Consider the following 15239-nt stretch of genomic DNA (forward strand, 5'->3'; position numbering starts at 1 on the left):
AATTGGTAGGCTGCTTCTTTATCAGAAGCTCCACCTGGAAAACTCTAAAGAACCCTCAATGGTTAAAAAAAAAAAAAAAGCAAACAATCCAATTAGGAAATGGACAAAAGACACAAAGGAACCTTTCACATAAGAGGATATAATGATGACATAAAGTACATGAGAAGATATTCGATGTCACTAATCACTAGGGAAATGCAAATTAAGATCACAGTAAGGTATTACTACATTTCTATCAGAATGGATAAAATTAAAAAAAAAAATAGTGACAGCACCCAAAGGTGGCAAAAATGCAAACAAACTGGATACCTCATTAATTGTTGGTGGAGATATAAAACAGTGCAACTACTCTTAAAACAATTTGGCAGTTTCTTAAAAATTAATCATATACTTACCAGACTACCTAACTATCACACTCATGGACTTTCATGCCAGAGAAATGAAAACATACACACACAAACAAAAAAAGCCCTGCACATAAATGTTCCGAGCAGCCTTATTTAAAATAGCTAAAAACTGGAAACAACATAGATGTCATCCAACAGGTAAGTTTTAAACAAGTTCATGAATTCACTGTTGTTGCTTAGTAGCTCAGCCATGTCTGACTCTTTGTGACCCTGCGGACTGCAGCACGCCAGGCTTCCTTGTCCTTCACTATCTCCCAGAGTTTGCTCAAACTCATGCCCATTGAGTAGGTGATGCCATGCAACCATCTTATCCTGTGTCTGCCACTTCTCCTCCAACCTTCAATCTTTCCCAATCATGATATTTTCTGATGAGTTGGCTCTTCGCATCAGGTGGCCTAAGCATTGGAGTTTCAGCTTCAGAGTCAGTCTTTCCAGTTAGTATTCATGGCTGATTTCCTTTAGGACTGACTGGCTTGATTTCCTTGCAGTCCAAGGGACTTTCAAGAGTCTTCTCCAGCATCACAGTTTGAAAGCATCAATACTTTGGTGCTCAGATTACTAATGATTCAACTCTCACATCCATATATGACTACTGGAAAAATCATAGCTTTGACTATATGGACCTTTGCAAGGGTCTTTCAGTTTTATTGCTGCACTCACCATCTGCAGTGATTTTGGAGCTCCCCAAAATAAAGCTTGTCATTGTTTCCATTTTTACTCATCTATTTGCTACGAAGTGATGGAAAATGGATGCCATGATTTTTACTTTTTGAACGTTGAGTTTTAAGCCAGCTTTTTCACTCTCCTCTTTCACTTTCACTTTAGTTCCTCTTTGTTTTCTGCCATTAGGATGGTGGTGTCTGCATATTTGAGGTTACTAATATTTCTCCTGGCAATTGTGCTTCCAGTTTGTGCTTCATCCAGCCTAGCATTTTGCATGATGTATTCTGCACATAAGTTAAATAAGCAGGGTGACAATATACAGCCTTGATGTATTCCTTTCTGAATTTTGAACCAGTCCTTTGTTCCATGTCTGGTTCTAACTGTTGCTTTTTGACCTGCATACAGGTTACTCAGGAGGCAGGTAAAGTGGTCTGCTAATTTTATTCCTTCATGAGTTTTCCAGTTTCGTGTGATCCACACAGTCAACGGTTTTAACCTAGTCAATGAAGTAGAAATAGAGGTTTTTCTGGAATTCTCTTGCTTTTTCTATGATCCAACAGATGTTGGCAATTTGATCTCTGGTTCCTCTGCCTTTTCTAAATCCAGCTTGTATATCTGGAAGTTCTCAGTTCACATACTGTTGAAGTCTAGCTTGAAGGATTTTGAGCATTACCTTGCTAGTGTGTGAAATGAGGGCAACTGTGTGATAGTTTGAACATTCTTTGGCGTTGTCCTTATTTGGGATGGGAATGAAAACTGACCTTTCTAGTCCTGTGGCCACTGCGGAGGTTTCCAAATTTGCTGGCATATTGAGTGCAACATTTTAACAGCTTCATCTTCTAGGATTTGAAATAGCTCAACTGGAATTCCATCACCTCCACTAGTTTTGTTCATAGTAATGTTTCCTAAGGTCTGCTTGAATTCACACTCCAAGAACTTGGCTCAAGGTGAGCGATCACACCATCATGGTTCTCCAGGTCATTAAGACCTTTTATGTATAGTTCTAATGTGTATTCTTGCCACTTCTTAATATCTTCTGCTTCTTTTAGGTCCAAACCATTTCTGTCCTTTATTGTGCCCATCTTTGCATGAAGTATTCCCTTCATAATGCTAATTTTCTTGAAGGGATATCTAATCTTTCTTATTCTTTGGTTTCCCTCTATTTCTTTGCATTCTTCACTTAAGAAGGCTTTCTTATCTCTCCTTGCTATTCTTTGGAACTCTGCATTCAGATGTGTATATCTTTCCTTTTCTCCTTTGCCTTTGGCTTCATACTACTCAACAATTAAAAAAACCAACAAACCATGGATGCATGCAACAACTTGAATGGACCTCAAGGGCATTTTGCTGAATGACATAAAAGCCAATTTCAAAACAATTCAACCTAATTACACTGTTAGAATGAGTGTAGAATAATCTTGGTTGCCAAGAGCTGGGGATGGTGTGGGAGAATGAGTGAGGGTGAGCATATAGAGGTAGAATGAGGGAGATTTTGTAATGATTAATGGTTCTGTATCTGTATTGCAGTGGTGGTTAGTGATTCTATACCAGTGATAAAATGGCTAAGTACTGTGTGTGTACATAGTACCCATGTCAATTTCCTGATTTTGATACTACACTGTAATTACTAAGATGTAACCATGGTTCATGGGTGGGGGGCTTTCCTGGTAGCTCAGCTGGTAAAGAATCCGCCTGCAATGCAGGAGACCCTGGTTCGATTCCTGCATCAGAAAGTTCCCTTGGAGAAGGGATAGGCTACCCACTCCAGTATTCTTGCCTGGAGAATCCCAGGGACAGAGGAGCCTGTCAGCTACAGTCCATGGGGTCACGAAGTGTCAGACTAAGCACAAACATCGTGGGGAACTTGGTGAAGGGCATATTGGACATTTCTGTCATCTCTGTGTTGTAATGGTACTGATTTAGCAGTTTCCTGTATATATATATAATTACTTCAAAATAACAAAGTTTGCTTAAATATCGACAAAACACTGCTCTATGATGGGCTTACTAGTGGTAAAGGACCCGACTGCCAATGCAGGAGACACAGCAGACTTGGGTTTGATACCTGAGTTGGGAAGATCCCCTGGAGGAGGGCATGGCAACCCACTCCTATATTTTTGCCTGGATAATCCAATGGACAAGGAACCTGGCAGGCTACAGTCCATGGGGTCACAAAGAGTCGGACGTGACTAAAGCAATTTAGGACACACTACTCTATGACAGATTGTGGATTATTAATGCTTTGTCCTTCAAGATTTTACTTTCTAATTTCTCAAAATAGCCTTGTGTTACTTTCATAAGAAGAAAGTGTATTAAAATAGAATAAAAATAAGTCTGATTTCCTTTTTGATGGCTCAAGGCTAAAATTAATTAATAAGCAGAGTGTGGTCTAGGAATAGCAAACTTTGAGATGCAAATTTTGGCAAAGTTGCATCTGAAAATTAGCCTAGTCAGAGTAATTCCTAAAATTTCCTCACATTAGTAACTCTCTTCTTCGCTATCAGTGTAACTAGGAGGTAGTAAACCACACCTATCTTTAAATATCTTAAAAGAAAATAATCTGAAGCAATATTCCTGCATTCACAAGGAATATGAATGTCAGCCTAGAGATATAAATTTTCTCAAGCCAAATTTCTCTTAAATTATCTTTAATCCTTATATATTTACAAAGAGCACTTGAAACAAGAAGATATGTGGATCAGGTTTATATCGAGTAAAGACATACTATTAAATGCCATAGATATATGTGTATTAGACACCTCCAATGAGATTCCATAGGCTCCTCCATCTCTTCTCTCCTGCTTATCCTCCTCTCCACAGTTAAAGCTATCTTTCTTAAATGATGTCAGTCTTCATTATCTCCAGGAAAAAAAATCTAAATTCCTTAACAAGGTTTATTATGTCTTGTTAAATGTGGTTCTACCCTCCATTTCTATTTCACTTCCTGCCACTCTCACATCACCTATCTTAAACCAGGAGGAAATGAGTATATTTTGATTATCTACCTTTTGCTAGATATTCTCCTAGGAGTTTCATACTTCTGCAGTATGCTACTCCTTCAGTCTACAGAAATTTATTCTTTAAGACCAAACTTTCTGATGATACATCAGAGAACCTCTGTGATGCCTAATAGTTTTTTCCCTTTCTCCTCTTCTCTCCAAGTTGACTTAAATCCTTCCCTATGTTTATACAATATTTTATAAATAAATTTATCATAGCCCTATGTCATTTAATTCTACATTGTTATCTCTCCAAACAGATTTTGACTCAATGATAATACCTAAATATCTTTAAAGACTAACACAAAAGTATGTGTTAATCCACAATTTACGTAGTTGGTAAAGCTTCAAGTCAACAGTGGGCAGTTATTAGTTAAGCTTTGGGAGATTTAAACATTATACATGGATTAGCAAAAATAAACTAATGGTACTATATCAGACTAGAAAGCTTTTGCATGGTGAGGAAACCATCAATATAAAGAAAAGACTGCCTACTAAATGGGGAAGATATTTGCAAATAATATATCTGATAAGGGGCTTCCCTTGTGGCTCAGCTGGTAAAGAATCCGCCTGCAATGTGGGAGACGTAGGTTCGATCCCTGGGTTGGGAAGATCCCCTGGAGAAGAGAATAGCTACCCACTCCAGTATTCTGGCCTGGAGAATTCCATGGACTGTATAGTCCATGGAGTAACAAGAGTCGGACATAACTGAGCGACTTTCATTTTCATATCTGATAAGGTGTTGATGGTGGTGGTGGCTTAGTCAATAAGTCGTGTCTGACTCTTGCAACCCCATGGACTATAGCCCCCAGGCTCCTCTGTCTAGGCATTTGGAATGGATAACCATTTCCTTCTCCAGGGGATCTTCCCGACCCAGGGATTGAACTCACATCTCCTGCACTGGTAGGTGAATTCTTTACCACTGAGCCAGCTCGGAAACCCAGATACATAATTAGTTGAATTAATTAAATGAAACTGATATATCTATTTAGGAATTTGTTATAGTTAGGAATGCTTGTAATGACCTTTCCAAAAGTATACTTGTAATGACCGTTATTAACAGTAACTTATCAAAGATAGTTACATAGCTCCGTGGGAGCAAAGGAGAGGAACAAATCATTTCATTAGAGAGTATGTAGCAGTTGCTACCAATCCCTGTTTCCCTAGACTTGGGAACAGGCTGAGATTTCTAAGCCCAGTGATACTCACTGTATGGCACTGAGAAAAACAGTTGCTCGATAAATTTTTCCCTTTCCAAATGTAGACAAAAAGAAACGTGAATCTCCTGTTATTGGTATGGTAGCAAAACAGTGGTCTCTTCTAGTGAATAGAATACCTATGAATTCCTTTTTGCACATGTTTAGAAAGAAATTTATCTCAAATTAGTTTGATTCAGTGGCTGCATTAACTCAATATTTTGTTAGTCCAACCTCAACCACTATGAAAAATGAATGCATTAAACATAAAAATATGGTGGGATGTTGGGGTTCATTTGAATAGACTCAAGCTTACTTATAGCTCCAGGAAATGAAAGTCCTGAAGTTTTATCACCACAGACCAATCTGGCTCTAAAGTTATTGATGACTAGAACCATACAACTGTGATTCCCCCATAGCTATTTTCATTTTTACAAGTGAAATAAGTTGGTTTTTGAAAATTATATCACAGTAAAGATTAATACGGGCTTCCCAGGTGGCGCTAGTGTTAAAGAACCTGCCTGCCAATGCAGGAAACTTTAAGAGACATGGGTTCAATCCCTTGGTCAGGAAGATACCCTGGAGGAGGAAATGGTAACCCATATCTGTATTCTTGCCCAGAGAATCCCATGGACAGAGGAGCCTGGCAGGCTATGGTCCACAAGGTCAGAAAGAGTCAGATACAACTGAAGCGACTTAGCATGCATGCAAAGACTAATATAGTTAATGGTGATGATATTATTACCCAATATTTACTCTGAAAATACCTTCAAAGCTTCACATGCTCCATCTTATCATTGCAGTTTTAGCCCAGGGCTTCCCTGGTGGCTCAGTGGTAAAGTCTCTGTCTGCCAACGCAGGAGACTCAAGAGACTCAGGTTTGATCTCTGGGTTGGAAAGATCCCCTGGAGGAGGGCATGGCAACCCATTCCAGTATTCTTGCTTGGGAAATCCCATGGACAGAGGAGCCTGGTGGGCTATAATTCATGGGATCACAAAAAGAATCAAACCCAACTTAATGACTAAACAACAACTTTTTAGCCTGACAGAAAAATGTATATTTCAATTTTTAAGTATTTGCAAATAATTTAGTTATTTGTTGTTACTGTTCAGTGACATTAAAAGGCCTAGATGTCATTCGAGTCTTACAGAAATTGCATATAATTTTCTCTTTAGCAACTGTACTGTATATATCAACTGTGTCACAATCTGTCATATTACCTCATATCAGAACATAGCTATGTTGGGCTGACCCATCACTGAAGGGATATGAAATTAACTTGTCAGTTATCTTCTCCAGAGAAAATTCTCTTTCAACATTTTTATTAATGGCAAGTGCCAACTGGAAGGTTGTGAAGTGAAGTCAGTTGTGTCCGACTCTTTGTGACCCCATGGACTGTAGCCTACCAGGCTCCTCTGTCCATGGGATTTTCCAGGCAAGAGTACTGGAGTGGGTTGCCTTTTCCTTCTCCAGGGGATCTTCCCAACCCAGGGATCAAACCCGGGTCTCCAGCATTGCAGGCAGACACTTTATGACAATAAATACCTAATTTTGAAAAACAGGTACCTTTTATAAAATGTATTCAGTTTCCTAAGAATAAATCTATTGGATTTCTCCTACCAAAATATCAGGGTTTCTATCAACCACCTGTTTAAAAGTAGCTGCTTTTGTTTCTGTCACTGACAGTCCTCTAACCACCTTTACCTCTCCTGGTGTCAAGAAGTGATTTCAATTTGTGTTTTTTGTTTTGGTGTATAATTGCTTTATAATGTTGTGCTTGCTTTTGTTGTAAAACAAGGCAAATCGGCCATTTGTATACACGTGTCCCCTCCCTGTTGAGCCTCCCTCCCACACCTTCACCCACCCTTCTAGGTCATCAGAGAACACAGCTGGGCTCCCTGCGTTATACAGCGGCTTCCTGCTAACCATCTATTTTACGAGTGGTAGAAATGGCAACCCACTCCAGTGTTCTTGCCTGGAGAATCCCAGGGACGGCGGAGCCTGGTGGGCTGCCGTCTATGGGGTCGCACAGAGTCGGACACGATGAAGCGACTTAGCAGCAGCAGCAGCCATGTATATTCCTCAACGTCACTGTCTCAATTTGCTTCCCTCTCTCCTTGCCCACTGTGTCCACAAGTCTGTTCTGTACACCCATGTCTATTCCTGCCTTGCAAATAGGTTCATCAGTACCATTTTTCTAGATACCACATATATTCATTAATAGACGATATTTGTTTTTCATTTTGGGAATAAAGTCGTGGATAGTAGATGCTTGCTAATAGCACAGCAATTGGGCTGGGAAAAGGTACTCTGATGAGGATTGCTTCATTTAACGATGAGCAAATCTCATGAATATAAAATGATGAAGAAGCATGACACTGGATGGTTTTCTGAAAAAAGTTTCTATCTATTCTAAGAAAAATTAGAATTTTCCAAGAAAGTTTGACATCAATTATAAATGCAACTTTGACTGTTTCTAAGAAACATTACAATTATGTTTACCAACACAGCTGAAGCATGAAATTAGAAGATATCTTTAAGTTTGGGGAGAGACTCAGGCTTCTTTTAACTTGTTTGGTTCTGATTTTCCCCTTTCATAATTAGTCTGGTGATAAGATTAGAAGGAAGGGGAGGTTTATTATACTCATGGTTGGCTTTTAATAATATGAGTTGGCATTTGAAAGAAGTAATTTGTTAAAAAAATGAACGTTCAGTTATTTTGGACTGTGGAACTACACTTGAGGGAAACATCATGTGCAGTTATGATCTGTTTCCATTAAATTTTACTTTAGAGAAACCTATGGGTGTAAAAATTTGATAGAGACTTTTGCTCCCACTGCTATTACATGAAAGTCTAAATACAAATAAATGCTAGCAAAGTCGGTAATGACCAAATAGCTCAGATACACACACACCCTGAGGCCTACGAACCCAGTGAAATAGTGGATCAAGCAAACAAATTGTAATACTCATCAAGAGACAAACTGTAAAATAAAGAAAAACTTCAGTAGGTAAAGTCATGAATTGGTATTGGACTAACATGGGTTGAATTTCTAGCTCTGATGCTATTCACACTGTGATAGTGAGCATTTAACTTCCAAATTGCTGTTTTTTCATCTACAAAGTAGGAATAATAGTAGTAATTGTATTATTAGGGTAATTTTGAACACTGAAGGGGGTATATATAATATGTTTAATAAATCCATAATAAATTCTCAGTGAATATTGTCCATAATTTTTATTATTTATGATTATTGTTGTACACTGTATCAAATGAGTTATCTAAAATTTTCTTTCTTTATTTATTTTAAAATGTTTCAAAGCCAAATCTGACACAAATTTTCGGCTTTAACTACTCTTAAAATACAGCATGTTAAAGTTGATGAGAAGTATATTAGTGAGATAAAATACCCCATTTTTATTTTTAAAAACTGTTTCTTTCAGTGCAATTTCTATTGACTGGTTGTGCCAAGCAATCTTACTCTGAAAGGTAGGTATCAATTATAGAAGTAATTAGCTCATGTTGGGATATTCACCTACAGAACTGACCCAACACAAAAATCTCCTAACTTTTGAGACTTTATTTCCTCAAACAAATTGAGCATTTGTAGAATGTCATTATTTACATTACTATACTTAACAATGAATAAGGCTATGACACATCCTTTACAATGTTCCCTAGAAACAACTGGTCATTCAAATGCACAAGGGTATGGCATGGGGACTAGTGTGGTACAGTCAGAACATAGATTCAGGAATGAGACAGATTTAAGGTCTGATCTTTAATCAATCACTTATTACATTTACAGTTTGAGGAAAGTTATCTATCTTTTCAACTTCAGTTGCAAAATGGACTATTAATAAGTAGTATGTATTTCAGAAGATGGTTATAAGCATTAAATGAGCCAATGCATGTCAAACATCTAGCAAAAAGTTTGTCATCTTGTGAGTGCTCAATGAATGTTTTTTATTTGCATAATTTTACTAACTCATTGATTTCTTGGGCTGGAACATTATAATCATTTTCATTATTGCTTAAAATAGGAACATGATGGGGTCACTAGTTTAAATTTTCCATGAGCTTCGCTCTGCATCACTTATAACTTATGTCACACACAGAACTGGCTACGATACACAGGTAGTAAGTTGAAAGGATATGGAGGTTCTGCACCAAAGAAATAGCTAGGAAAATGACTTGAAGACTAAGATTTGATGAGAGAAGTTGGAAACATATTTTTATAAATGGATTAAATAATTGACTCATGAATTTAATTTGGGGGTTTTCAATTTATATACCATAAGCAATTGAAAAAAATACCCTATATCTTTTTAGATCATTAATTCTTGATTTTATATTTAGTATTGTGCTATAATAATTTTGTACCTACTAATGGAATTAATTTACATATTTTTTAAAGGCAAGAAGAACTCATATTTTCTCTTAAAGATGAATTAAATCTCTAATGAATTCCTTGACAAAGCGAATTATTCTAATCTTCAAACTGTCAGTTTTGTTGAGAAATAAATGTTTTTTTAACTGTAGAAAAGTTCAAACTACTTTGTTTTTGGATTAATAAAACATTTTCAGAAAACATTTTCTTAAAACCAGATATAGAGCATTATGAGGCACAAGTTGAACTGTGGCACTGACCAGACCTTATGGCGTGAAATCACACAGAGTAAAACTGGCCAAGTAAATCAAAGGCCTTTGGATTCTCGGGGCTTACAGGAATGTCATTTGTGAAATGCAGCATTGACTTAGGTAGCTTTCAGGATTCAAAAGTGCACCGTAGTTAATGACAATTTACCACCACTGCAGCTGGAAAAACAGCAGCAATAATATTCGTATTAGCTATAATGCAATGAAGAGACAGAATGTGGTTTTACTTCTTGGTTACCACTCTCCCTCTTTCCCTCCCTCCCTACCTGTCTTTTATCTCTCAATTTCCTAGTGTCTACCTAACTATCTACTCAGACACTGCATAATGGGATAGATTCAAGGCAGAGACTATGAGTGTCAACCTTCATATATCTATCTATCTATCTATCTATCTATATATATATACACACACACATATAAACATACATATTTTAGTATGACTCCTTTTTCCTTCTTTTTTATAATACTGCTGATACATAGTCATATTTTACAGAGGTTAAAAATCTGAATATGTCTTATTCTTCCAAGAAAATGTTGTAAGCAATGTTCAAAGTATACCCAGAATTTTATTTTATAAAAAGTGCTCCACCAAAACTGTACTTTCAGGAATTTGACTATTTGTGATGTCTGCACATCAGAAAATTAAGCCTTTACTCAAAAGGAAGTTGTAAATTTATTACAGACACCACATACTTATTTAAGTAGCTCTGGCCTCTTCTGTCACTTCCCATATTTTGCATCAAGTGGAATCTTTGTCTACTTACTGGATGGAGCTTTCAATGCGGGTGATGGTGAGGAAAGCGGCAAGATTTGCTGTGTAAGATGAGATGACAATCAATGCAAACAGCCACCAAGCCCCCATCATCATTCGGGTGGCCAGAGTTGTGTATGGGACTTCTCCACCTGTGGAAGGAAGCAGAGAATAAAAGAACATCAACAAGTATTTATTGAGACTCTGAGGTCATACACAGTCAATAGCAAGTTAACTTGTAAGTAATGAGAATCTTTCTACATAACATCAGTGTAGATCTCTGTATTTTGCTTACGTTCACCACTTTTTTTTTTTGGTAATTTTTAAACGATCAAGTAATTCTTGTAAACAAAGAATCTCAAGGATCCAGAAAAAGCATAGCTAGTTGTTCTCCCCCTCCCAATTTTTATAGCTATTTATTTATTTTTTAATTGGAAGATAATTGCTTTACAATGTTGCGTTGGTTTTTCCGCTGTACAATGAAGTGAATTAGCTATATGTATACATATATCTCCTTCCTCCTGACCCTGCCTCCCGTCTCTCACTTCCGTCCTGCCCTTCTAGGTCATCACAGAGCACCAAGCTGAGCTCCTTGCGACATACAGCAGATTTCCAATAGCTATCTCTTTTACACACAGTACTGTATATATATCGGTGCCACTACTGAACCACTTGGCCAGTTTACTTGTTACATTTCAGGAGCTGCCACTCTTAAGTCTATAATCATGATGCTTTTTAAAAGTGAAAATGATATCATATTCTCCTGATTCAAATTTCCAGAGGATTCCTGTCACTCAAAAAAAAAAAAAAAGAAAATCTGAAATCTCTATCAAAGTTTACCAGGTCCTACATGAACTAATCTCAGATCCACTTTCTGACTTACCTTTTCCCACTCTCTGAATGTCCTTCTAGTTTCTTGTAAGGGGCCACAATGATGTCTGTCCTAGGGCCTTTGTACTTGCAACTTTTATGCCTGGAATTCTCTGTTTTTTAACTTAAAAATGACTCTCCTTTTAATTTAAGTTTCTGCTCAGATGATACTTCTTCACCAACACTTAATTGTCACTCTATCTAAAATAATTTCCACAGCCCCATTCTTTCAGCCACCTTATTTTTTTAATCAAAAATTTTCATATATTTTATATATTTTTATTTTCTCCTCTTCCTCATTATTGGTTTCTAACATAACAGTTTCTGCCCCATATTAGGTGGGTAAATAGTTGATAAATGAATTCATGTTTTATATGAAGTTAACAATCTTTCTAAAATAAATTAGTTTTCTGTTAAGTGTAAAAATAGAGATAATACTACTTTGCCTAGGTACATCAATATGTGAATTGCTTAACAAGATTTAATTAATTATCATATGAGGCAGATTTTTATGCCAACCACTAATTCTCACTGTGTAATATTAATACCTGTAAACTTTAAGTGTAGTAAAAACATACCCTGTGGGTATGACCTGAGCTATTTTTCTGATATAATATACTCAGAATAGGCTAACCTCTGATATCTGGAACATATTTTTTCAAAGGCAGTTATGATGCATTTTGGATACTTTCTTCTCCAAAGCAATGGAAATATTCACTTGGCTTTTAAAAGATGAAAGCAAAATAAAATGTTCATTTTTAAACCAAATGGGGACTTCCTAGAAAAATGACTAATTGAAAAAATAATAATAAAATATGAGCAAGATGATTGCTAAAGACTGAAAGATGTTAATAAATGTAACAAATGTAGAACAATAAATTCATGACTGAAAAGGCTAATTGAAGGTTTGTGTCCATGAAGTCTTCACCCTTGATTTGAGTTGTTATCACACATAAGAAAGAATACTTGTTGAGCTTTCCTCATCTGTGGCATAAAGTCTGAAATTTGGAAATTCAAATTTCTTGGGGAGTCCACATAAAATGACATTTTATTTGATATCTGTACTTAGAAATCAAACACTGAAAGTAATGGTAATCTTGACTCCTGACACTTGTAATTAGGAAAAAATTCAAAACAATACTCCTACTGATAGCAACTAGAAAAAAAGAAGAAGAAGAAGAACAAATACTGCATTTGAGAGCTAAAGAAGCAGTAAAAAATCAGAAGATGAAGATTCTGAAGAAGAACTTCAGAAATGTGACCTGGTATTTAGGCCTGTTTTCTCCTAAGGGATAAGTGCCAATTTAACAAGCAGGTAAGAAACTGAGATGCTGAGCAATGCTCTTGAAAGCCTTCAAAATCAGGTGGCTATAAAAATTAAGGCCCAGGGCTTGCCAAATAGGGTGGAACTAAGAAAAACAGAAAACCCTCATATGCTTGGAAATCAACAATTACAATTCCATTATGCCATGGGTTGCATAAAAATCACAAGAGAAGTAAAAAAGTATTTTGAAGTTGGTGATAATAAAAATACTCCAAACCAAAACTCCACATTTTGATACCTGACAGGATGCAGCTAAATTTGTCTTTGAAGGGAAATTCACAACTTCTATAAGAAAAGAAGTCTGAAAATCAATGATCTACTCATCAATTTCAAGAAGTTAAAAGAAAAGCAAGTTAAACCTAAGGACACAGAAGGAGGGACATAATAAATATAGGAGCAGAAATTAGTAAACTAGATAAAACTAGATAAACACAACAGAGAGGGATGATCCAACAGAAGTTTGGTTCTTTGGAAATATTTATAAAAAGCTGTAGATGTATGGCAGAAACCAACACAGTGTTGTAAAGAAATTATCCTTCAATAAAAATAAATAAATATTAAAAAATAGAAAAAAAAAGTTCTTGAAATTGATCAAGAAAATAAGTAAAGGCACAAAAATAGGAGTTAAAAAAGTATATTGTTACAAATGTTACAGATATTAGAAGGATAAAGAGGAGGATCATATGCACAGTTCAATGCCAATTAATATGAAAATTGAGATGACATGGACAAATTTGTATAAAAATTGCTACCAAAAGAAATAGAACATTTCAATGATCTTATAAGTATTAAAGACTCTGAATCCACAATTAAAACCTACTCATCAAAATGCTCAAGACCAGTAGATTGTTTTCAGACTTTCTGGAAAAAATCTACCAAATGTTTTAGCAATAATTAAGTCTAATTTTACATACACTCTTTCTAAGATTAGAAAAAAGCAAGACACAAGTCCATATATTTTATAAAGAAAACACAGCTTTGGTAAGTAAAATCTGAAAAGGTTATTCCAAGTAAAGAGAATGACAGGCTAATCTTTCATATAATTGTAGATAAAAAAGACTTACATAAATTAGTAAACTGAAAATTGCAAAAATAAATAGGCACGATGAGTTTATTAAATGAAGGCAAAGGTTGTTTGGCATCTAAAAGTAAATCATTAAAATTCACTACATTAGCACTATAAAGGAGAAAAGCCCTATAATCATCTTGGTAGAAGTATAAAAAGCACAGATGAAATTTAACATCTAATCATAAAAATACTGAAAACCTAGAAATACTCCAGCAAACTGGAAATAAAAAAAACCTTTCTTAGTCTCACAAAGAATATTTTCAGGAAGCCGACAGAAAATGTCATACTTACTAACAAAGAAAGCATTTTTAAAGACTATCTTAAAGGCTGTGAGTTGTTATCACTTCTATTCAACATTTAATTGTAGGCACTAAACAGCACAGTACAATATGCCAAGAAAATAAAGAAAGGAAAAATACCAAAGAATTAGAGAGAATGAAATAGAAGTTAAGGGTTAGAGATGATGTATGTATGTAGATAATCTAAGAGAATATGAAATGACTTACTAAAATTAATGTCAGCTATCAGTTTACTATGGTACAGAGTCAACGTTCAAGGATAATCAGACATGCATATACCAGTAACACTTAAGACATGAAATTTAAAAATATACACTATTTGCAATAATACTAAAAATATAACATATCTAGAAATAAAGATGTGGAAGATCTCTATATGAAAATCTATAAAACTTTCTTGAGTGCAATAAAAGAAGGTTAAATAAATGGGCAGATACATCGAGTTTATTGATCAGACTCGGTATTATAAAGATATAAATTTTTCTCTCTCACACACACATACAGAGAACAATGAAATAATACTATATAGCAATGAAAATGAATAGATTTCACTTATAACACCATGAGTGGATTTCACAAACTAAATATTGAGTAAAAGAATGCTCACTGTATGATAATAGTCCAAAACTAGGCATCATGAATGGTAGTGCTGATCATCTCATGAGTGGTAAGCTGTAGAATAATGGTTGAGATGGGGAAATCGGGGTTGTGTTACAGGTAACGTTCTATCTTTTCCTAGGTGGCAGTTATACTGGGATTCCATTGCTGGTAATTCACTGAGCTGCATTTTTAAGTTTCGTGAACTTTCTGTACTTACATAGTATTTCATAATGCAAGAAAAAAAACTAAATTAAAGAAGTAAAAGAGTAAAAAGAGAGAACGGTGAGTTTAATAGAAACTATTTTTTCCCTTTATTTTGTTTTTATGGTCCACAATTTGAAAAAAGAAAATATTCTCATAGATTCTGAAGGCTAGAAGACAGGTTAAAAACAAAAAAATT

At 35.7% G+C, this 15239-nt stretch overlaps 1 protein-coding gene across 2 annotated transcripts in view; it reads right to left on the bottom strand.

Annotated features, from left to right (window-relative positions):
• GRID2 (glutamate ionotropic receptor delta type subunit 2) overlaps nucleotides 1-15239 on the bottom strand; it is a 1554957-nt gene that overhangs the window by 285870 nt on the left and 1253848 nt on the right. For both annotated transcript variants that reach the window (XM_043871276.1, XM_043871274.1), the window contains exon 12: nucleotides 10691-10829. In XM_043871276.1, the coding sequence (XP_043727211.1) occupies nucleotides 10691-10829 (139 nt within the window). The remainder of the gene's footprint in view (nucleotides 1-10690; nucleotides 10830-15239) is intronic.

This window comes from Cervus elaphus, chromosome 17, assembly GCF_910594005.1.
Source record: "Cervus elaphus chromosome 17, mCerEla1.1, whole genome shotgun sequence".
Lineage (NCBI taxonomy): Eukaryota > Metazoa > Chordata > Mammalia > Artiodactyla > Cervidae > Cervus > Cervus elaphus.